Source organism: Myotis nattereri (assembly GCF_964212035.1).
Source record: "Myotis nattereri genome assembly, chromosome: 6".
NCBI classification, from domain to species: Eukaryota; Metazoa; Chordata; class Mammalia; order Chiroptera; family Vespertilionidae; genus Myotis; species Myotis nattereri.
The window spans coordinates 33,942,259-33,968,508 of record NC_138081.1 but is presented as its reverse complement, the minus strand read 5'-3'; the positions used below and the strand labels follow the sequence as shown (position 1 = coordinate 33,968,508).

Sequence of the window (26,250 nt, the reverse complement as noted above, 5' to 3'; positions counted from 1 at the left end):
TAATATTATCAAAGTTTTCATTATGTCTTTACTTCCACTTAAAAGCCATTGTGGATGCTGCTTTGGTAATAATAGGGATTGTGTTTTATTCTGCCTCTGGTGCAGATGCTATTGGTGCCAAGTGTGGTTGGTACCCAACTACCATGGTGTTGGCTATAATGACTTCTGCCTGCACCCCTCTGCCTTAGTCTACAGGCGCTGGAGATACTGAAATGGTACTTTCCCTATCCCCACCCAGTGTGTTTTTGGGTATCAAAGCCTAGCTCCTTGCTCAAGGTAGGATAAAATCTGTGATGCTTCTGATTGCTTTGTGGGATCAGGCTGAGACTAGACTTCTGAACCTACATTTTTGCCTGCATTATTCCTCCTCCTTTTTCTTCTTTTCTCACTTTTTTTTTTTCAGGTTTCTTCTATAAATCATGTGCACAAGAATTCCATCTTAGATTATCCTTTTAGGGAAACCCAACCTAAGTCACTTCCATGGTACCTCATACAAAACAGGCACTAAATTTATTTTGCAAAATAAATTATATGTGTTTTCAATAGCTCTACTTTTCCCTGAAAAATGAAATATAACATATTGAAAAAACTAAAGTACTATCAAATTAAACTTACTTTGAGAATTCTGTGCTGTCACCGAAAGTAGCTCAAAATACTATGAAATTGCACAAAATTAAAGTCTTATATTATTTATTAGAAACATAATTTGCTAGCTTTCAAAGTCACTAGGCCATAAAATATTTCAAGTTCCAAATGTTTTGCATTTCTGAAAACTTATGTTAGTATTTCCCAAATTGATTAATAACGTGTAATCATTGGTTTTGGCAGCCACCCACACATGTATTCAGTGTGTCCAAGTGGATAAATAGCGTTGTACTTGACATTTCCAATGGTAAATGCACCAAGTAGCCACTCACGTATTCAGTGTGGTGTACTGAGTAAAAATACGGATGCAGGAGTATGAGCATATCACCACTGTGGTGGAAAGTGTCCTCTCCTTTTCCATTCTCTTTAAGTGTTTGTGTAGCTTAGTAGGTAATATTTTGACTCCTTCAGAGAACACCTGTCACCAGGGTGCTTTCAAAGCACTTGTGGCTTAATCCCATTATATACCAGAGAGCTGAATTATGATGAAACATAGATTACGATGAGAATTTTGAGTGATTTGCTGGAAGTCACAAATTAACCCAATCCTACAGCTGATAAAGAGCAGCTCTGACTCCCATCCCTGTTCCCCACTGATCAGGCAAGTCTGGTTCCCAACTGGTGCTGCCAGATAAGCAGGCCATAGGGACATAAATTGCATTCTTTACAATATGTGGAGACCTGGACAGCACCAACAGGACTTATGTACATTGTTCCTTATAATGTGTGGTCTTAATTAGAAAATAAAGTAGCTTTGGTTACATTCTCAATATCCTCCATTTTAAAGACATGCAAATCTAGACTTTGGTTTGGGACCACAAAATAAAACATGGTGCTCCTTCTCACATAGAATAACTAAGACATGAATAGCCCTGCAGCCTTGGAGAATGGCTGAATGTTTCGGGACCTCAGTTCCCTTATTTGGTGGACTGGAGTGACATTACAGTTCCCTTTCATCTCTAACATAAAAAATGTGATGTCCCTGGTATGGGCCTTCCTCTCAGGCCCCTCCCTCTGAAGTGGCTCCAGTCTCCCCAAACCTCAGGGTCTGGGTGTCTCCAGTTGGAAGGACTTCCCAAGAGATGGGATGCTATTCCCACAGCAGACACCAACCCTTAGGTCTGTTAATACAAACAAGCCATTCAGTGTCAGCATTCTATTTGAAAAACATAAAACATTGCCTCTTTACTAATCCAAATTACAGAGATAGCTTATACAGCTCTTCTGTTACACAAATAAATATTCATTTAAATGAGTGAGAACCCTAGCTCCTATGGCTTAATAATAATATATGTATTATTGAAACACAAACATTGGTTGTCATCTTTTTGTCGTGGCTGTCGTCATGGCCTTCCCAGGGTCCTTTGTCTTCTGTTTCAAGTGTGCTGCAGAGACTCACTAATTAGAGGGAAGTTTACCACGGTGGACCACAGGCACACTGTCATTAAATGGCTGTGATATTTAACTTGATCTAAGGGATGGCCTACTCTCACAAAGTCTGGGCTTCATCTCCCACGGTGTCTCTTTTTCACCAGTTCTAATTAGAGTGAGCTAGCAGTTGTCTCCCAACATCTTGTTCTTTTGATTTATTGTTCCCACCAGTCATGGAGTGTGAGGCAAAAGGGGAGGATTCTTGTCCTTGCTCCACAACTACTCCCTGGTGGACACTTGTCTGACATTAACATATTTTAGCTTCTTTCCCTTCTTCCTGCCTTACTCCATTACTTCAGAAGCTATGTTTGAGGCAGCTTTGGGGACACCAAGCTAGAATGAGCAGGAGTGTCTGGGTGGCAGGATATTAGGAGAAGATTCTGAAGTACAAATTTTCAGATAAAGCAGACCGGTGTCATTCCTTAAAATTTTGTCAATGTTTTCTGAAATTCTGATTCTATATCTCGAGGGGCATTTAACTGACAAGAACCCTGAAATGCAATTAAGAAATTTCACAAATATTAAATCACACCTAAATATGTGACACAGTAAATGGTGAAGTCACATGCTTACTACTAAATCACATGCTATTTGGGACCTCATCAGTTAGGACTAGCACAGGAAGGTAATTTGTGAATGATCTATTTTTTGCTCTGAGAAATGTATCATATGACAAAGGGACTAAGACTAGTATGTAATTCTTCTATTCTATACTGATTTCTCACTTAATCACTGAAATGAGGAATAAAACAATGGAAGCATATAGGTGACTTCATACACACATACTACATATAGCACCCAAAGCACATAAGCAAGAACTGAGTAAAGTCAGGTTACAAATATGTATAAGCTGTAAATATGATATATAGGGACACAGATACTTACAGTGTTTCAATGCCTTACATTCCTAGTACAAATGGTACTTCATACAAAGAAAATATAAATGCAAAATAAATCATTATATGATTTAAGATATGGTAGAATTTATACTACAGTGCATTTTTTCCTCTCTAGGTGATGAATTTAACTCAATAAGAGTTTTATCAATTATATAAAATCACCCTTTCATAAGTATTAATTTTAAAAGTCTCATAGGTAAACTGGAGATAGCTAGATAATCCTAAATGATGAGTTTCTAGAAAGACAACACGAGAAAGCCAGCAGTATCAGCCATTAAAACAATAGTGAAGGTTCCCCAAAGTGAGTTTTGAAGCTCTGCAAGAAGAAATGCAGTGATAATTGTAGATTTGATCATTTTTATCTTCTGACTCTCATTAGTTTTATAAATTCTAGTAAGGTATTGGGGAAAAACTGCAAATCTCTTGGGACCTGAACAGGGTACACACTTTCCCAGTTACCCATTAAAAATGTCAGATAGGATCAAAGTTGCTATCTCCTGTAAACTCTCAAGGCATCCTCAAGGACACAGCCTCAGGAAATTTCATAAGAAGTAAAGTGGAAATTTAAAACATGCAATAAACATGGATTACTCATTGTTGAATAAAGAACCTCTAAAATGTTATATAAAATATGCATATTTACACATTTATATATGGACCCAAGCAAAAACGATGCTTCCCACACCCCTCACTCCTGTTTTACCTAGGACCAGAGCAGAATTATTATTTAAAACAAATTTCCTGTTAGCAATACAAATTCTTGGTACAAGGACATTAGTCATAGCTTTAGTGAGTGAGCAGAGTTTTTGTATATGCTCACTGTGCATTTCACAGGTCAATGTCAGTTTTAATACATAAAGATAGGAAAACAATATTCTATTTTCCTCTAATTAGACTGTGCAACTAACCAAATTACTTTGTGAGCTGAAAATTTATCACTGTTCATTCTTTTCTTCATAAGGCTTCTCCCCCAAATTCAGGCCCATGTAAAAGAATTTAATTGCAACTACAGAGAATTGTTAGTGGTTCTACCAGCCCCTGAACTTGCTTCATTGAAACTCTGAGGCCATTTTATGGCTGTGGAGTTAGCACCGTGGAATAAGCTATCCTAGAGCGAGAAGAAATGCTTTTATACTATGGCGGGGGGGGGGGGGGGGGGGACAGTCCTGACCTGCTTTACTGGCTTGCTGTGTTCTACGAAGCCTTCACTGAATATGGGTAGACTATCTGGGTAAAATTTCACTTGAAAAAGATATCAAGTCCCATAAAAGCAAATAAGCTTAAGGAAAATTTTGCTTAGATGAGTTCTATAGCATGTGTTCATTTCACAGAGGCAGTGATTTTGTTGTCCTTTTTCCTAGTGAGACTGATATAACTCAGGAATTATTAGAACATTATTTATATTACTTGTGTCTTCTTAGATAAAGGATATAAATCGATCCAGAAACAAGCCAAAAGAAGAACAAGGTTTTTCCATGAACACTTGGTGAGTTTATACATGATCAGCACAATGCATGCACTAAATAAGCATGAAGGCCTCAGCTACTCCACGAAGACACCAATCCTCATCTCTGCTCCTTTAAATTAAATTTTTTTAGATATTTCATTTTATTATGAAGCTGGATCAACACTGGGCCTCATAAAGCTTCTGGGGGTATTAGAACATGGGGGAGGACATACAGAGAAAGTAAGAATTCAGGTAAGAGTTCAATGAGATGGATTCAATGGAGTGGGAGTGAAAACAGTCAATTTACTTTATATAATTTTTCTTGGCCAACTAGATATTCTCTTTGATCAACTCCTACTATTCTGAAGTTACATACTTTTTTCCTTCTATAAACAGCTTCAGGTAACTAGTCTTGGAATGAGAATCATGACAACAGGTAATTCATAACCAGCACTCTCCTTCCAACAACTCTGGGGGGCGGGTAGGGTTACTACAATCTATTTTCTAAATGAGGACACTGAGGCACAGAGAGGGTGAGGAAATTGCCTAAGGTCACACAGCTAATCAGTGGCAAAGCTGGGACTTAAATTCAGGCTGTGTGGCCCTAGAGCCTAAACATCAACCCCATGTTGCTCATATCCTAAGAAGCCAACAGGCCTCCCAGACTTTTGCAGGATTGACCATCAGATTCCTACCTGTCGAGGAAATATGACCCATTCCTTTGCCATTAAGACTGGGCTGGTGTGAATGGACACATCCTGTAAGGGTGAGAGCTACCTATGTTCAGGTTCTCTGTGCTATTTAGAATGCAGGGAATCCTGACCCCCAGACACAGGCTTCAAAGCTGGCTTTGAGCAAGCACTTCAAAGGAAAGTAAAATATTCACAAAAATGTTGGAAGGAGGGTTAGTAGCCCTGAAATGGGAAAAAAAAAAAAAAAAAAAAAAAAGAGAAGGGAATGGGAATGGTTGGAGAAAAAAAAAAAGGCACAAGTATAGAAGCTAAATTGAGAGCATAGTAGAAGGAATTTAAAACTTAAAAATTCTGTTTAGGACCCAGCAACAGAAATGCAAGAGTGAGGTGTCATTTTGGTCCAACCAAATAAATTTCTGTTTGTGGAAGTAAGTAGAGCTGATTCACCAAATGTTTGTGTGAGGTTGTTTTGTTTTGTTTTGTTTTTAAGAGACCTAGAGCGATTTCTTTTAAAAAGGCCATGGTAGTTTTATACCAACCTTAAAATTAAGATTATTCAGTCATGCACCTTATGTAACTATAAAGGAGAAATCCAAGGTTATGTTAAAATAATAACTATTTTTTTTTATATTTTGGGGGATTCTATTAGAAATATTAGCAAATCCTATAAGGAATCTATATCTTAGAAGGAATGTTTATAAATGCCAGTTCTTTTGAGATATTCATGTAAATGTCAATGAATATGCTCAGCTCTGAAATTCTTCACTTTTCACTAAGATACTTTTCTAGGGTGCCCTCTAGTTGCTGCCCTTATCCCTCCACCAGATTTCCCACTGCTGTCTCTCTTTCCTCACAATCCACCATTTCTCTCATACCTTTTCTTATAATTTATGTTTCCAACTAGAGGCCCGGTACATGAATTTGTGCACGGGCGGGGGCCGGCTGGCCTGCCCCAATTGGGGCTGATTGGGCCTGGCCGGCTGGAGGGAGGGGACGTGGGAGATTGGCCAGTAGGCTCCGCCCCCTATTGGGGTGGGGGGGGCGTCTATTGGGGGTAGGGCTGGCTGGGGGGAAGGGCTATGGCGGTTGACAGGCTGGCCCTGCCTCCTGGTCGAACTCCCGGTCGAGGGGACAATTTGCATATTAGCCTTTTATTATATAGGATGCTCTCCTGATTATCCAACTAAAGCCTCTCAGCTGGCACCAATTCCAACCACCTCTTTTCTTATCCATCATTTCTATGTTACAAATTTAAATCCTATTGAGCCCTCCTTGCATCTTGAACCTCTCTTCTGTTGACTTATTGGCCCTACAGTGTCCTGGCCCTCTGTCCTCATGATGTTTTCTATTATAAACTCCGATGAAAGGTAAAAATTACTGGCCTTACCTTTAAGTATGTGTGTATGTATATATATGCACACCCACAAATATATTTCTATGCCTAAAAGAGCTGAATTCTACCTAACTCTTGCACAGGGAAGAAATAGTGGCACTAATATGGACCTAAATGTAAATATGGAAGCATGCTCATTTCTTAAATTAATTAAGCTTGCTTTATTTCTTTTCTTTCTTTCTTTCTTTCTTTCTTTCTTTCTTTCTTTCTTTCTTTCTTTAAGTAGCTTATAAAGCAGATTATATCACTGAGAATATTTAAAAATAATCATTTGTAAATGTGATAATGTCAATAATACCTACTTCTACCTTTTCTCAATAAATAGAACACCTGTAAAAGACCAGTAATAATGACAAACCATGTCTAACAGCAGCTTTAAAGTCTGTTTTTTAGTTTCTTACACTGTGTCACTCTTGATAGAAGAGAAAACAAAGGTAATATAAAATGATCTGGACTCTGCATATTTATAAATGGAGTAAACTTGCAGAGAACAGCGGTTGAACTTTATCATTTGAATACATTTCTCCACAATTATCATGAAGAAAAGATAAGTTTAACTTATTCTTTAACCCAACTTCTGAAATGTAAGCTTTGCCAGGGTACAATCTCAATTTCAAGCATTATTATTTTTTAAAAAGCCTCATTTGAATATTTTCTTTATTTTAGCTAGTATGACAAAGACTCTCATAATTATCTTACAGGCCAAATTAAGAAATGTGGGTGGGAAAGAAGTAGAATTCAAATGTATTTGTACATAATTTGATTATCATGCCACAGGATATCAATGGTAGATAAGATGGCAGGCTTTGCTGGTGTTACATAGAGATGCCAGGCCCTGTTCTATTCAGGATTCATTAATGATTTGAATGAGTACTTAGAAGGGTGACTCATCAAAATTTGAGATATGTAAAACTGGGAGTTATTTCCCTGGGGAAACAAAACAAAACTAAAAAGCCCAACTAATAGAATGGTATTATGGACTAATCCAGAAGATGAAATTTAACAATGACATGGATCAATTTCTACTCAGTGATTCAAAAAGGCAACTATACAACAAGATGGGTGACTGACTATATGACGTGGCAGGATTTTTCATTAAAACAAAAGAGGAGGAACTGAATTGACCACATGTCTGTACGCGCAAAAGTGCAATACCATTGTACTTTTAAAAATTTGTTAATCCCTAATTGGTTTGGCTCAGTGGATAGAGCATTGGCCTGAGGACTGAGCGGTCCCAGGTTCGATTCCGGTCAAGGGCATGTACCTGGGTTGCAGGCACATCCCCAGTAGGGGGTGTGCAGGAGGCAGCTGATCGATGTTTCTCTCTCATCGATGTTTCTAACTCTCTATCCCTCTCCCTTCCTCTCTGTAAAAACTCAATAAAATATATTAAAATTTTTTTAAGAGTGTAGGTTAAATGTTCTCACATGCACATGCGCTCATGCACACACATGTACACACATGAGCTCTGCCATCTCAAATTACTTAGGAAGTATAAGTGTTTTTTTTTTTAATTAGAACTGAAAAATCTGTTTGTTATTATATTCTAGTTTATTGAGTTATTCTTGATAATTAAAAATTGCACATATGTAAGGTGTACATCTTTATGATTTGATATATAATTACATGCTGTGAAAATTTCACCACAATCAAGCTAACTTAATCCAGCCATCATTTCATGTTTACTTTTTTGTGTGTGGTGATAACACTTAAGATATACCCTCTTAGCAAATTTCAAGTATATAATACAGATTGTCAACCTATGTTGTATATTAGATCTCCATAACTTATTTATTTTGGTTAACTTAAACTTTGTATCCCTTAAGCAACATATCTCCAAATCTCTCTCCCCACCCCCACTAATCACCCTCTACTCTCTGTTTCTATTAATTAAACATTTTTAGATTTCACTTATAAGTGAGAATATACAGTAGTTGTTTTTCTGTATCTGGCTTATTTCACTTAGCATAATGTCTTCCAGGTTCATCGATGTTGTCATAAATGGCATGATTTTCTTTTTGAAAAAAAGCTGAATAATATTAAATTTTGTGTGGAAAATATATATCTTTCTTTATACATTCATCTGTCAATGGACATTTAGGCTGTTTCCAGATCTTGGCTATTGTGAATGGTGCTGTGATGAACAAGAATAAATATCCCTATATTATCTGTAGAAATTATAACATTTTGTCTTTCTGATAACAGCCATTCTAGTATATATGACATCTCACTGTGGATTTGATTTGCATTTCCCTGATGAAGAGCAATGTAGAGCACCTTTTCATATACCTGTTAGTCATTTATATGTCTTCCTTGAGAAATGTCTATTAGGTCATTTGCCCATTTTTAAATAGGATTATTGATTTCTTTGCTACTGAGTTCCTTATATATCTTGGATATAAATTAGAGAGTATAAGTTATCACTAAATTTCCAGGAAGGAGTAGTTATTAGAAGGAAAATGTTCCCTGGATGCTGAAGACTGCATTTAATTCAGAAACAGATGCAATATACACCTTGGCCATCACTGTGAGAACACAGAATAAGAAGCTCAGAAATTAACTTCATAAAGTCATTTCATCTAGTTCTCTGCCCCTATGGGTTAAATGCTTAAGACAGCCTCAAAACACAGATCTAAGATAGTAAATTTTATCACCAAGACTATTTAAATTTTGATTCAGATAGATTAATGAACTCTTAAATGGAGAGGGGCTAGAGAGTTAAAGGGGAAACTACTGTACACATTTGTGCTGCCAATCTTGAAAATATATAGAATTTTCTGAATTGTCTCTGTCAAAATCTCAAATTTCAGCTCAAAACTCAGATTTCAGCCTTCAGACAGTTGATACTCTCCTTATGCCTCTCTGCTTGCTATATTTTGGGTTTGTTTCGATTAGTGTCAGAAATAAGTAACCCCTGGATTAGCAATGCCTGCCAGTTGTTCCAAGTTTACTTACCCTCTGACCCTCCTTTCCAGGTGGGCCTTGGGGGCCTTGAATCCCCAGGGAACCCTATGAGGAAAAAAGGACGCATGTTAATGGCCTGTTTCATGTACACCTGCCTCACAAAGAATGTTGTGAAAATTAATACCTACTGTACTGTTCAAACAAAACTTTTAAAGTGATTTGAGCTCTTCCAAGATTAGACTATGTAATATATTAATAACGAAGAACTGTCCTACTCTGAATGGTCTATCTTTATAGTTAACTCCAGAAAAGAAAAAAGGTGACTCGAAACCTGGTGTGAGGCCCGATGTTCACTGCCAGTGAAAACTCCCACGTGATCAGAACCATGTTTCACCAAACTAATGTTTGCAGGCAGAAAAATATATATTTAAACACTATAACTACAACTATATTTTCAGTGGAGAGTAGCTCTGTAAGTATCGCTAAGAAAACACATGGTTATGAGAATGGCTTCAACATATGTCTATTCATAACATTTAATTTTTAGTATCGTAGACATTATTTAATACTTTCTCATAATTTTGCCAAGTGGTAGGGGAAATAACCATTTGTTCAGATCATAAAAAAGGCCCAGGAAATGCCTGTTGTTGTTAATCTGAAAGTTAAGTCTCCTGATTCTTACAGATAGTTACTGTTACACAAAAATTTCGATTCATCATGACACTCAAACTGCTGGTTATATAAAATCTTTAGCAGTTATTGCTAAATTGTTACCGCTCTGAAAGCTCATTCTTAGTATCTCCTGATCTTCCTCCTTCCTTATTCACCTGCAATTGTGGGAGATTTAGGCTCTTTTTCTCTCAGTCCACATTCTCTCATCAGTGGGCTTTGAATTCTCTAGGCTAATAATTCTAAGATTTATATTCCAAGTTTATTTTCTGAGCTGAAGATCCACATATCCAACTGTCTGCTTGACCATACCCATGGTCTCCTCTAGCTCGTGGGCATTCAAATGTAGCATGTAAAACAGCGGAGTTAGGACCCTCTCTCAAAAGTGAGATCTTCCAGCATTCCTCAACTCAATAAATCCACACAACATCCTCGTGTGCTCAATACAAAATCTAGAATGCATCCTCCATACATTCCTGTCTCAAATTTCTTTTTCACATCCAGTGATCAAGTCCTTGTGATGCATTTCCAAAGTATATTTTGGATCCATCTATACCTATTCTTAATACTCCCATTATCAATTCTTGCTTGCTCATCTGTAAGAGCTCCCTCGTTGACACTAGACACAGACTCACCATTCTCTACATCACAGCTAAATTGACCTTGAGAAAACCCAGCCTGACCTTCCCTGATTTTCCACATGAAGAGACGGCTGCCTGTTTCACAGCCTCACGGTGTCTTATACTTGTCCTTTAAAGTACTGGCCACAAGTTCATTTAAATGATTGCTCATGCAACGATCTGTTTCTCTCACAAGACTCTAAGAACCATAGCAAAATCTGTGTCTTATTCATCATGGGATGTGCCTATTAATGTCTGAGTAAAAAATAAAATTCATATAAGGAAATCAATTAACTGCTTTTGGGTAAAGGCAGTAATTTTGAAATGATTTTGCAAATATTTATGATTAATTGATCATCTATTAAATGACTTAAATGGCTTGAATAAATGAGAAGTCTAGTATTATATATTCAAACAAACCTGGAATCACCTTCATTTTAAAATAAACATTCTATTGTTACCCAATTTAAAAATAATTAGGATTCATTTTTATAATATGACCTTTTTATTTAAAAGTCATGGCTACTGTTAAACTAAAACATCAGATGTGCTTGTGATGACCTATTATTATTTATCATGTATATATTCAATTTTTCCTTTTTTTCATAAAAACTAAATTTTCATAATGTTGTAAAGCATAATTTTACTAATTTTATTTTGAATAGAAAAAGGTTATAAACAGGTTATTTTCTTTTTTTTCATTCAGTTAGGTTTAATTTGACTAAAGTTGTCAGAATTTAGTATGAATTGTTGAAACTAATTTTCTAAAAACATTAGCACAAAAAATTCTGCACATATCACCAACCCACAGTATTTCCTATAAATCTTTCAGACTCTTCCATAAAACACTAATAAAGTGTAGGTATTTATAATTTTCAATTCTCTTATCTACTTTGGAAAAAGTTACTATTACAGGGATATATGGAGCCTATGTTTTATTGATTTAGGCAGGAATAAAATCCTGAGAATGAAAAAAAGTTCTTTTTGTTGCTATGAAAGTGTTATGTAACCAAGGAAAGTTGGCTTATTAGGCCAACATAAGGTTGGTAAATTCCTAATGTGTATAGAAAACAAATGTTGAAAACCAAATATAATAAGTATTAATTACAATATAATTACAGGGAGTTGTGTCATTATTTACAAGGACATAATCTTGGCTCTAGATTAAATGCTTCCCTCTTACCCTTAGGAAACTATTATAATTTCATGAATAGTCAAACTTATATATAACATTTTTGACATCCATCCAAATGCTGACAGCCCTTTCAGTGTTTTTAAACATGAGCCACTAAAAAATACACACACCAAACATTCATCAATGGAGTACAATTATTTCTGAGCCACATATAATAAAAGTTCCACTTCTTTTACTTTCTGAAGAAGTCACATAACAAAAGCTTACATTATATAAAAATATTAAAATTGATTTAAAATGTATTCAGGAGAGTAAAAATTATATATGAGAACGTTTTGTGAGCAATGTCCAAACAGTAAGATAAAGTTCACTCACATATATAACCCACTTCTATGCCTCTTGGATCTTCGTGATTCTGAATCCTCCCTTCACCCTTAACCTCTGCTAACTCTAGGACCTATTGGAAATTATTTTTAATCTCCAATGGATTATTCATCATTTGGATTATTCATGACCAATTTTAATTGTAGCCACATTGCATTAATGTTCAGAATATTTTTGAGCTACCCTTTATCAAATATTAAATGAAATTTACAGAGAAAAATTATATGATATTGTCATTAGTAAAGCACAGGCCAACCAACTGCAGAAAAATCATATTTTTTACGATGCATTAAAATTTGGTGATGATTTATTATTTAAATTATCCAGCTCACTACTCCTCTCATTTAGTAAAGTCTAAAAATGGACTTACTTACCACACACTATGACAATTATAGATACACTGAAGCTCCAGCTTACTTAAATTAAACTTGGGTAGAGCTCAGCATTTGTCTCAGAACTCTCCCACAATCCATTCTTACTATGGTCTTGTAAATGCCATTATGCATATATTTTACTTATTTTAATTAACTAAGAGTTCTAGAGGATTACTTATATATTTGTTAATTAAATTGGGGTGATTTTGGTTAATAAAATTATATAGGTTTCAGCCCTGGCCAGTGTGTCTCAGTGGTTACAGTGTCAGCACGAGCACCGAAGGATCTTGGGTTCAATTCCTGGTCCAGGGCACGTACCTGGGTTGCAGGTTTGATTCCTGCCCCTGTCAAGGCATGTGTGGGAGGTAACCAATCCAATCCATGTGTTTCTCTCACATGGATGTTTCTCTCTCTCCCCCTTCCTCCCTTCCACTCTCTCTAAAAATTAATGGGGAAAAAAAATCCTTGAGTGAGGATTAACAAAATACAACAACAAATTATATAGGTTTCAGGTATAAAATTATACAATACATCATCTGTATACTGTATTGTGTGTTTACCTCCCCAAGTCCAGCCTCCTTCCATGACCATTTACCCCCTCTTTACCCTCTGCTACCTCCCCCACCCTCCTTCCTAGAGGACAGAGGAATATTTTTTTCTATCTTCTACCACACACAGAAGAGACTCAATAAACACCTAGTAAATGGAAAGAAAACACAGAGATGGAATAATACTACGTGGTGGTGGTAGGGAGTAGGTTTCTGCTGCCCATATAATCATATTCATTTTCAAAACTTGGACTTGGACTTTAATACCACATTGGAGAGCCTTCGGCCTCCTCTTCATTCCTCATATAAAGTGATCATTTCATTCTTTGATGCCTTACAGTTAGTTTATTTAAGAATTATCATTTACCACCTATGACATCACCTCTGTTATGGAACTTATTTAAATTTCTGACCACTACTTGAGATTTAACAGACTTATACCATTTCTCCAGTTAGAGAATCATATCTTAAGTAACTTTGTGCACATGGCACATCTGCATAATGCGTACTTTATTTTCTTTGATTTAATTGGCGAAGAACAATGCCTATCCATTTCTTTCTACTTTTTCCATCCAGTTAGTCTGCTATAAAAATAACTGTAAGTTGGTTTATTCCCAAATTCCACAAATGTAAAGTTTTATTGCTTTTTGGAAAGAGAAACTTGAGAATGTATTTAGGATAGTCATGATGTAAACATCTGCATGTGTCTATCAGGCTTTTTTTTTTTTTTACGTGAAATTCTGGACAATAAAAATGTTGACCAATAACAGAATTCATGAGGCTGTTACCTCTTTGGGTTAGGATAAAAATATGCACAAGTAGTCCAATCTAGCTAAGCCATTCTAAGTTCCACTGGATACCTATTACAGAGGGTTCCATTTCACACAGCCCTCTCTGGAAAATCGGCTGATTTTATTTAAGACAGACTAGAGCTTATCATCAGGGAAGCTCCTGTAAATATTTAACTGGGAAATTACTTAGAATTAACTGGTTCAGAACATAATTTTGAAGTGTTTAACAAATACAGCAGATGTTTAGTAGAGTTAATAGGGTAGATTAATTGCATGTGAACACATCTTCATTTGTGAAAAGAGGCAAGCTATATTCATAACTTCTCAATCAAAGAAAGGAGTTCAAGTGAACAAGGAGAGTTTCATTTTAATGTATTATTTGCACTCCCTTGCCAGGAATGTTGAGGAACATATGACACCTAAAACTGACTTCAACAAAAATGTTATGCAAGTAAGTGTATTTTAACTGTTATGATTATTGCTTTAGAATATGCTTCATAAACTTGAAACATAAGATTAAGCAAAAACTGAATAAATTCTTAACATGCCACTAAGGCATTTTCTGTGTTTCAAATAGAGTGTATAAAATTGAAGTTGAAACAGACTTTTTCAGTTTTTATAGAAAGTTTCATGCTTTAATATGAGAACAATGGGAACAAATTTTATAAGTTGGAAACATCAGAACAGACTACAAAAAAACAAATAAATAAAAATATAAAAGGTATACAGTCCAGTCATGGGAAGAGATTTTCATATTAGTTCCGAGAAGTGGGATTTAAGACTTTATGCTTGTAAATTAAAGGAGCAACCAGTTTTATGTTATTTCACAGAAGTATAATGACACAAGAAAGAATTTCCCTCAGGGTGTGTAAGTATTCAGAAAGAGAAATTCTACGTTATATTTCAAAAGCCTATCATTTTATCATAAGCAGTTGTCAGTGCATGCTAGGAAATAGATGTCTTTGAATAAAGAACAATAGGATCTCTTCCATATACTGAAAGAAGCCCTTCAAGCCTATCTAGTAACACTGACAAGAGAAAAATAAGAACTGTCACTAGAAAGAATACTCTATGAAATATCTGTGTGGACAGAAATGCTTCAATCATTATCATTTACAGTAAATAGATTTCATAACTAGATGGACAATTTTACCCTACCTTTGACAATTTAAAAAATAGAGGTCATTTGTAGTGCTTTCAAAACTTAATTTCATTCTAAAGTCCTGGCAGCATTTTAAACATGAGACATAAATGAATTATGGTCCCATGTGGATGCAGGGATAGATTTTAACAATAATCTTTTTCTATGCTTTTTGAACTCAGAAATCACATTTCTTTTTGTTATATAGATTCTGAAATAGCAAGTCCTCAGTCACTACTGATTCAGTCAATTAAACTAAATGTATTATAAATTAAGTAATAGAATATATAGTCTGTAAATTTAGATTTTGTACTTCCCTCTAACAATGATTTTTGCCCTTATTTAAGACATTCCACTTCATAAATTGTATATATTCTTGGTTCCTTTACACTTTGCATATTATCTAGCATAATGGATTGCATTTAGTAGGTGTTAAATGGATGAATGACTGCTAAGATTCTGATTCTTTACACTTTTCTTGGTACTTCTGCTCTAGTGAGAACATTAATTGTCATAACTTCAGAAATTCTGATTTAGAAACTTACATTATTCATCAAAGTAATTCAAGTATAATTCTTATACTTCTATATGGATAAGTTTGTCCTTCATTAGAGGAAGAAATACAACCTGAATTCTTTGATTTATCTCACAGTGATGAGCATTAACTACTTAGTTTTTTAAAAACAACATGAACTAAAAAGATTAAAGCATCCAACCAAACCATTTATTAATAAGAAATAGAACCAATCAAGTTACTTAAAATGTTATCATTTAAAATAATGTAGTTTCACATTTGGTAATTATTCTTGATTTACTTTCATTTATTTGTCATAAGTAATTTCACATTTTGGTCATTTCATATTTATAATTATTCTTGACTATGAAAAACTGTGTAGATTTGCTTTATTTTGATGCTAAACTAATACATGAAGTCATTTGATTTCTGTGAACTCAAAGATCTGTTGACAAGTAAAAAAAATTGAAAGGCTATGGTCTGTCAAATCTATTTGTATCATGTCTTAATGATTTATGAAGGAGAATATATATGATTGATTCAGTTTTAATGATTAGTCTGATCAAATAACAGTCTGTATTTCTGGACTGGATTTTCCACAGGTGAGTGGCCACATGGAAACATGGTCCCATTGCACAAAGAGGGAATAATCTACACACAGGCTGTTTTTAACTGTATTCTGATGTTTTCTGAGGAATGGACAGCATGATAGAAATGTAAGTCCAACTTTAATATCCTCAATAACTTTTGTGTTTGGATTATGCAACACAAGTGACCAGAATGAAGAAAACTTAATCTAGTAATTTTAGGGTTAAAACACACCTCATTACAGAGATGTTCACACATCACATGAAAGACTCAGGTATGTAATGCCGATAACTGTAATGATGATTTATACAATATCAGGCTAAGTTACAATTGAGTAAGCTGATGAAAACCGAACTTTTAAGAGGGGAAAATGCTGCATACCATAATAAAAAAAATTTCAATATTAAAAACATACATTTAAGTACTTTTTCCTATGAAGTAAGACTTAACTATACAGTGCATTTTGGTAATTTATGTACTAACTAATCAGTAAAGTAGTTGCATTACCTATCTATCAGCTTTTTATAGATATGTTTTTATATTGATAAAAAAGACTAACCCTTGAAAATGTTAGAATTGTCAGACTTAGTTAAATACATCTAAGGGATAACTTCTTTTTCCTTTTAAAAATCTTTACCTAAGGACATGCTTATTGATTTTAGAGAGAGAGAAAAGGACTGAGAATTTGATCTGTTGTCTTTTCATATTGGGGATCGAATCCACAACCTCGGTATGTGCCCTGACCAGAATCAAACCCTACAACCTTTCAGTGTACAGGACGATGCTCTAACCAACTGAGCCACAATGGCCAGGTCTCAGTAATGTACTGTATATTGTAGGTCAATGGACAAATCAGTTTTATATACATATTTCTTTAAACACAACCATTTAGAAATGGAGTAAAACATTTACCCTTCATAATCTCATCTACTTAATGATTGAATAACTTAAGGCTGTGTCAGAGTAACTTCAATTCAGTGCCAGTGGCATTAATAAGATTAGTTGTGATGTGTCATATTCACCCTTCAGGATTTTGTTCCTATGTCACTTTTCAACCTGCTGGTTTGGCAACATGGTGTGTTTTCCAAGTAAGCAGAACTGATTTATCAAAGCCAGAAACAAACCACTTCATTTTCAAGCTACCGATCAAACACTAGACTAGAAAGTTAGCATGAAAGTAAATTACAATTAATGTTTTCATAATATTTCTATAAAATGGAGGAATCAGAAAGATATTTTCAAGCTCCTGAAAAAGAATAGTGTATTAAGGGAACAAATCAAGATACTTTGAGAGTCATTGTACTAATATACAGCTATAACAAGCATACAAAGAGTAGTGAGTAAAAAGACAATACTAACAACACATAAAAAGACTTTCATACTTGCACAGAACCAAAAGGTAGAAGCCCATTGTCATGTTAACAAATCATTTGAAAACCTCCACACACTCACAATAACAGGATTTGTTTTTAAAAGATATACAATGCATAAGAGAATTGTTGAGGAAGAGGTTAGAGAATTGTCATTGAGTACCTGCTATTGTCAGAAATCCCACTAGTCATTTTACATAAGTGATTTTATTTAATTCTAACAACCCTAAGAAATAGAATTTTCCCTTTCATAGATGAGAAAAACTTCCTAAAATAACACTGCAAATAAGACAGGGACCTGAACTGAAACTCAAGTATGTCTGACCCAAAACTCTATCCCACTTTTCAATGTATTCTACTTCCACTTCCAAAGAAATATTTGGAGCATAACATTTATGTGAATATGCATCATCATAGTGCCTGAATGGAGTTTCAGGTCAATCTCACCAGATTTAAAACACAGCATCATCCTTTATGTTTTTATACATAAAGGTATTAAACTTTGCAGAATATATTAGGAAACTAAGAAGTGGTTGTAAAACAGAGTGGCATTCTATTAAAAAATGGAATGAAAAATCAACAACCTGATTGAAAGTAAAAATAGCAAAGCCCCAGAAAGTCATCTGAGGATTAGAATAGGTGGGGAGCTGAATGGGGCAGTAGTAAGGTTGGCAGTGTTATGGTAAACAAACAACCATTTGCTAGGATTTGTTTTTAAAAGGTATACAATGCATAAGAGAATTGTTGGTGACAATTCTCCATCGATTAGTTTGCATTTCTACTTGTCTTGTGTTCTGCTCTATGTTCTGAACTATCTTTTCACCCTCCAGGTAGTTGTCTATCCAAAAGGGGACCTAGAAAGTTCCAACCTAATTCTGGCTCTGCCATCTAGATGCTCTTGTCGACTTGACTGACATGGTCCTAGACTAAAAAGATAATGGCCTCTTGGTTTAGCACATTGCTCACTCAGCACCCATTTGGCTAACATGGGGGACAGAATGGGTCTCTGTAAGATTTATTAAAATGTCCATGTCCTTGTTGATGAATTTAGATTGCTGCCTCACGTCTAGGGGAAAGATCAATTCAGAAACTTAAGGAGAAAATAATATGGCTTTCTAAGGTGAATTTGGGTAATTTATAGGATTTGTTCAGCTGGTTGGGTCTGGGATCCTATAGGTTGGCCTCATCTACCTGCTTGGGGTCATTAATGGCAGCCCTCATTAAATTCCATATGAGACAAACTGAACAGTTTTGGTCCCAGCCTCTGTGTGTAGGGATAATCAGAATGGTTGATAGAGTAGCATAATCACAGGAAAATTTGTCAGAAGTCAAGACAGTAACATAGAAAAGAGGGAGGAATATTGTTCCAGGGTCTTTCATGTTCCTTCATGTCTTATGAGGGAGGTACTAAATGTTGTTTTGTTCTGAACTCTCTTTTTAAGGCTGTTTATATAGAAAAACAAAGGGCAGGTTTGCTTACTGTTCAGAGTAATAAAGAGAATGTCTCCCTCTGGGGCAAAGAGATGGTTCTCTTGTGGACCATTATGAAAGACTTGGGTTTCCTGAGCATGGAGTTCTTCAGTTGTGACACAAACATACTGCGTGTCAGTACCTATGGATTACTCCTGCGGCCTGGCAGCAAGGCAACCAATGCAAACAGGAAGCTCATGCTCCCGCTGCCATGAGTGATGCCTTTTTTCTCTCTGGCTCAGTCCATGAAACTGTGGCAGGCTAAACTGCAAGTAGGATAAAATTTCATACCTTTCACAGTTCTTGACACTGGTAAGTCAAACCTTGCTCTATAATAGGAATATATCTGATTTAATTAAACTATTCTTTATATTTAACCTCTAACCTCTTAAAATAATGTGATGAAATAGAATTTAAAGAAAAATTGTTATTAAGAAGTACAAATTGGCAGTTACAAAATAGTCACAGGGATGTGAAGCACAGCATAGGGGATATGGTCAATAATACTGTGATAACTATGAATGGTGCCAGGTGGGCACTGGAAATATCAGGAGGGCCACTTTGTAAAGTATATAATTGTCTAGCCACTATGCTGTACACCTGAAACTAATACAAAATAATATTGAAAGTAAACTGTAATGGGAAAATTGAAAGGAGTATTATTAAAGGAGTATTATTATTAAAGGAGTATTATTAAAAATTGAAAGGAGTATCTACTAGATCATAGATAAATTTCTTTAGGGAATGTAGAAAATGGAAGAATAGAATTTTAGAGTTGGAAATGACTTTTGAAACCATCTGTTTCAACCCCTAAATATTAATAGGTGACATGACCAAGGTGAATAAATAAACAAAAATAGTTGCATATCTCAGGGCAGATTTTGGGTTTCTCACAGCCATTATATCTTTATTTCTCAAAAGATGACTTTAATAATGGATTAAAATATAAAAAGCTTCTGGTTATGTCTGCAGTATATGGAACAGAAAGTAGGATTCTTCAAGTAAGGAGATAATTCCAGTTGCCCACAAACATCATGACTCTCAAAATGATAAAAAAATAAATAAATAAAATAAAAACAAAATCAGGGGTATTAAGTGACATCAGGATTGCCATTGCTGAAAACTTTTAATATAGGAGAAGGTGACTATCTGCCCTAAAACCTGCTCTTTGTTATGATGTGTAAGTCACAACTCTCAAATTATCCTCTAGATATTTTCACTGTAGGATTTAGTGATATTTTACTTTAATAATATGTTCATCAGTGAAAAATATCTGTTTCCCCTACCTATGAAGAAGAAATTTATTGAGTAGCTACACTGCACCAACTACTTTTAATCTCTGGTGGTATAGCTATACATAAGATAGACAAGGTTGCTGTTCTCCCAGAGGTTATATGAGAGTAAATGACAAAACTTAAATTTAGTTTACATTTAATAGTTTATTTCAAATGAAAGAAATAAAGAGACCCATAAAGAGACCACAATTATATAAAATTCTCTTTGAACATTTCTCAGCAATTACTTCATGAAAACCTCTAGGTTTATTTCTATCAATATATCTACCACTGAATATTAAGCATCCTATATAATAAAGAGGGAATATGCAAATTGACCATCACTCCACCACGAAGATGGCGGTGCCCACAGTGGAGGCTGAGTTCCCGTAAAGAGCCTTAACAAGCAATCAGCAGGAACCTGAGGCTGTGCCCCACTCTTCTGCCTCCATAGGGCTTGACAGGGGACCTCAGGCCATGCCCCGACCCTGGCGCCAGGCTGGGGGATCTCAGGCTGTGCCCCCCACCTGGGAGGGTTTGAAGGGGGACCTCAGGCCACGCCCTCCACCTAGTGGGGCTTGATGGGGGACCTCAGGCCATGCCCCCTGCCTGGTGGGGCTTGACAGGGGACCTCAGGCTGCACCCCCCGCCCCGGCGCCAGGCTGGGGGACCTCAGGCCATGCCCCCTACCCAGCGGTGCTTGTGGGGGACCTCAGGCTGCACACCCCCATCTGGTGGGGCTTAATGAGGAACCTCAGGCTACACTTCCCACCCGAGGCCAGGGGACCTGAGGCTGCAACCCTGCCCGGCGTGGCTTGACAAGAGTGGGGCCGGCCAAGGCTGGATCTAGCCCAACAGGGGTTGGGCCGGCCAGGTCTTGGTCTCACGCAATTTTGAGGTGCATGTGGGTGGGCGGGGACTTGACTCTGGGTCCTGCAGTGCGCCCCAGATGCTGACAGGAGGAATATTTTTATATACATTTTACTAATTTTCTTTCATCTCTGACACTTCTATTATAGAGAAAGGGCAAATAGCAATATTAAAATATTTCCTCTAATTAATTCCCTTTTAACGTGCATGAATTTCATGCACCAGGCCACTAGTAATAACATAAGAACACTAGTTCAAAGTTAAAAAGGGGCCAGTCCAATGTAACATCTGATAAAGGGTTATTACCCAAAATATATAAGGAACTCACAAAACTTAACAGAAGGAAGAAAAACAATCCAATTAAAAAATGGGCAAAGGACCTAAATAGACATTTTTCCAAAGCAAACATACAGATGGCCAAGAGACATATGAAAAAAATGCTCAAAGTCACTGATCATCCAAGAGATGCAAATTAAAATGACAGTGAGGTATCACCTCACACCTGCCAGAATGGCTACCATCAACAAAATTAACAAATAACAAGTGCTGGCGAGGATGTGGAGAAAAGGGAACCCTAGTACACTGCTAGTGGGAATGCAGACTGGTGCAGCCATTATGGAAAGCAGCATGGAGTTTCCTCAAAAAATTAAATATGGAACTGCCATTTGACCCAGTGATCCCACTTCTAGAACATATCCTAAGAAACCCAAAACACCAATCAAAAAGAATGTATGCACCCCTATGTTCATACCAGTACAATTTACAATAGCTAAGATCTGGAAATAGCCCAAATGCCCATCAGTAGAAGAGTGGATAAAAAGCTGTGGTACATTTACACCATGGAATACTATGCAGCATTAAAAAAGAAGGCGTTCTTACTCTTTGAGACAGCATGGAGGGACCTGGAGAGTATCATGCTAAGTGAAATAAATCAGTAGGAGATAGACAAGTATCACATGATCTCACTCATATGTGGAATCTAATGAACAAAATAAACTGAGGAACAGAATGGATCCAGAGACATGGAAGCATGAAGTACAGTGTGGAAACTCGGAAGAAAGGTGGGAGAGGGTGGGTGGGCGGGAGGTAATCAACCAAGGCCCTTGTTTGCATTTGTGCACGGCCCATGGACACAGACAAATGGCGGTGAGGGCCTGGGGCAGGGGACGGGGTGGACTGAAAGGGGTAAATGGGGGAAAAAGGAGACATATGTAATGCTTTCAACAATAAAGAATTATTTCTAAAAAATAAAAAGCGGCCAGTCATTGTTCAAAAAATCATACATATGCTAATTAATTTAATCATCACCACAACACTATGCCATAGGAAATATTATGCTCCCATTTTATAGACAATGAAACCAGAGCACGAAAGGTCAAGTAACATACGGTTCAAATTACCCAAGCAGTCTGAATCCAGGGTCTGTGTAACTCCAAAACTACATTTTATGCATTTTTGGTTTGTTAAAACCAGTTGAATAGTTAATTGGAATAAATATAATTCTAATCCTTTTAGAGAGCAATCATTTTTAAATTCCATTTTATAGATCAAAATATTTTAAGTTCTTAAATAAAGTGGAATTGAGTTAAAGTAATTTCTGTGTAGATTTATGACTTAAGTACACATTTTTATGCATATAATTTTTAAAAAAGTTTTATCTATTTTATAATTTTCTAATGGCATTTGAGATATATTTTAATGTTTTTTTCTAGATTGCTAAATATCATAACATGACATAAAATAGTTCTTTCATAAAAGTACCAAAATGCCAAAGTAGAGCACATTTAGGATAGAAAATTTGACTGTTAAGTTTTAAAATACATAATTTAGAATTATGATGAAAACAATTTAAAATGTCTTTTGAAACAGAAGCAAACTATAAACAGAAGGGCAGAAGGAGCTATTCTCAAATCATGCATCTGATGGAAGATATATAAATCACCTCCCTGGCAAATGAGCTGATGGTAGGTTTTCTACAATATAAATCTTCTCTCAGGCTAAACATAAATCTTTCTAGGACCTTAAGCATCAACTCCACTATATTTCTTACAGAGTCAATAAAAATAGCTTTATAGTATAGAAATGCTTTCTATTTTAATCAACAAATTCATTTATATGTCTGTTTCCCACAAAATTTAGAAAAAGGTTGGATTTTTGAAATAATTTTAACTGCCTTCCTTTTACTGGCCCACTTGTACCTTAAACATCATTGAGCTGGATCACCAGTTTCAGAAAGTTAAATTAAATGTGAATTCTGAAACATTTTAAGGCTAATAGTATTAATTCAAATTCAGGTAATTCATAGAAAGAGCATATAAATAACCCATATTTTAATATGTAAGAAATTTAAAACAATGCTAAATTGAACTGCCTATTAATTACTATGCTATAGAACATATATTTATTCTAGTCAGAACAGAAAGAGAAATTATGCTTCATGGGCATTTAACAAGAATACAATATTTCATTCACTTAAAAAGAGAAGGCCTGGGGTGGGACAGGGGCTGGGAGGAGGGGAGTAAAGGGGGGAGAAATAGGGGGACACCTGTAATACTATCAACAATAAAATAAAATTTTAAAAAGAGATGGTTATAGTTCCTTAGAAATTTTAGTAAAAAGTAATTATTTAGTAGTTGATTTAAATGTAGTTAAAATGAATAACCAAATTATAGCATAAAAATTCTAGTAAAAATTATTTTTTCAGAAATAACTAAATGTTTTTGTGTAGTACAAGCATAACTACAGTTGTACAAATACTTGTAGGATATTTATGTATTAATTTCAAATGATCAGTTTAAAAATGAGCAATTTTATAACCAACTGGTTGCTTTTTCTTAAACCCAATAGGTTCTAAGAAGGCAAAGACAGCCAGTGCTGTTTGTGTCCTGAGTACCTAGTGCAGTGTCTGACACAGTTAGAATTTGAGTAACTGGGCAGGTTAAAAGGAGGGAGGAAGGGATGGAAGGGACCATCTTATCTACTGATCATTTTTGTACCTTGTTTATGTTAATTTATAAAAAAAAACAACACTACATTGCAAGACTTCCCTTATATTAATACTGTATTGTCTCTTGTGCATTAGGGCCATCTGTTAATTTGTATGTCATCTGATTTATAAATAAGCAGCTGAGATCTCCTCTCAGTTGCTTATGGTATTTAGGTAGCTTTCATAGGGTGAAATCTGTCCTCCATCTCTGTGCCTAATTTTTCCTTAAACTGGATTTATCTGGGCCCTAAGGAACTGGCATTTAAAGTCTCATTTAGTAAGCATGTCTAAAACACTTCTGCTGTTGACTCTCTAAACCTTTGGCTTCTGTGTAAACATTTGGTGCCATCTGGATGAGTCTTTAATAACTCCCCAAAGAGACAGGGCCAGAGCAACACAGTCATTTTCCTTGGGAACTAAAATTAGTGGGTAAATTATGTGAGGTAGCGTTGTCCCACTTTTCTCCACCTGTCTCTTCTGACATGACACGCAAAGGCCAAAGGAGAAGAGAGGGAAAGAAGCATTAACCAGTTGCCTCATTTTAGTAAGGCCTTGCTTCTGAACCTTCAGGTAAGGAATTTAGCAAAACTTGACTATAAAAACAGCAGTATATTTATTTGAGGAGAAGCTGGGAACAGTGAGTAAATAGTAAGGACATAAAACATATACACAAGTTTAGGAAGTTATATGGAAAGACACACTACATTTACACAAAATTCAGATTTTTAACAACAAATGACAAAGAACCAAAGGATCTGTACTTATTATAGCTGTGTATTGAAATGTAAGGATTTATAGTTATATTTAAATGTCAAGAAAAGGTTAATGTAAAATGCCAGAATTCAAAAATACAAATAAACCATAAAATCTTTACCTTTAATAGAGCATTTTTATGTAAAAATCTTCATGACTTCAGAATAATTTATCAGAATGTATCTTTAACATAAATTTTCATTATAATCTCCGATACATTGTTTTTTAAACGAATTTGAATGTTATCATATGTTTTCCTTATTCAGTGTTGGTTTTAGTTCACATAAATATAGGGTAGTGGGCTGCCAATTGTATAAAAGTGTAGCACATAAAATTATGTACAGTACATAATACTTGATAATGATAATAAATAACTATGTTATTGGTTTATGTGTGTATATATATATGTAAACATATACACACACACACACACACATATATGTGTGTGTGTGTGTGTGTGTATACTAGAGGCCTGGTGCATGACATTTGTGCACTGGTGGGGGAGGGTCCCTCAGTCCAGCCTGTGGCCTCTCGCAGTCCAGAACCCTTCGGTGGATGTTCACCTGCTGGCTTAGTCCCGCTTGCACCGGCTGGTGGCCTGGGACTCTGTCTTTGGGGCAATCAATCGTGGAGCCTCTCGATCAATCACCCTGCAAAGGGTAGCCTGGGCGTCCTTCTTTGGGGTGATCGCGGAGGCCCCTGATTGATTGCCATGCTGGCCGGTGACCTTGGCCTCCCTCTGCAGGGTGATCATGGGGAGATAGCGGGATCCCCTGACCAATCGCATCACACCCGCCTTGGCTGGCCTGGTGCCAGTGCATGTCATAGCATGGTCAACCAGACAGTCATTCTGCTGTTCGGCTGTTTGATTGATTTGCATATTATGCTTTTATTACTATAGATAATATATATATGCATATATATTTTTTTACTGTTGACAGTATTACAGATGTCCCCTGTTTCCCCCACCTTTGCCCCTCTCCACCCAACCCCTGCCCCACCCCAGGCCTTCATGACCTTATTTTTCTGTGTCCATATATTTTTATGGTTATTTTAGAGCAGGGATGGGGAATGTCCAGCCTGTGGACCATATAAAGCCCATGAAATCATTTGGTCTGGCCCTGCCAAGGCAACCGCAGGCAGGACTCAAAATTCAATAAATCTAGGAGTTTTTTTCATAGCAACATAAATTTATATTAAGTGAATTATATTAAGCAATCCTATCTAATAATAGACAAACATGTTAATTAACTGTACCTCCAACATGCTTCCCATTGGCTAATCAGGACGATATGCAAATTAACTGCCAACCAAGATGGCGGCTGGCAGCCAGGCAGCTGAAGCCAACAGGA

The 26,250-nt window shown here is 36.0% G+C and overlaps 1 protein-coding gene across 1 annotated transcript in view; it reads right to left on the bottom strand.

Annotated features, from left to right (window-relative positions):
* The window catches only part of COL19A1 (collagen type XIX alpha 1 chain), a 301,251-nt gene that overhangs the window by 125,891 nt on the left and 149,110 nt on the right, over positions 1–26,250 (bottom strand). The window contains exon 16 of the mRNA XM_081094481.1: positions 9,463–9,516. Coding sequence (XP_080950607.1) covers positions 9,463–9,516 — 54 coding nt within the window. The remainder of the gene's footprint in view (positions 1–9,462; positions 9,517–26,250) is intronic.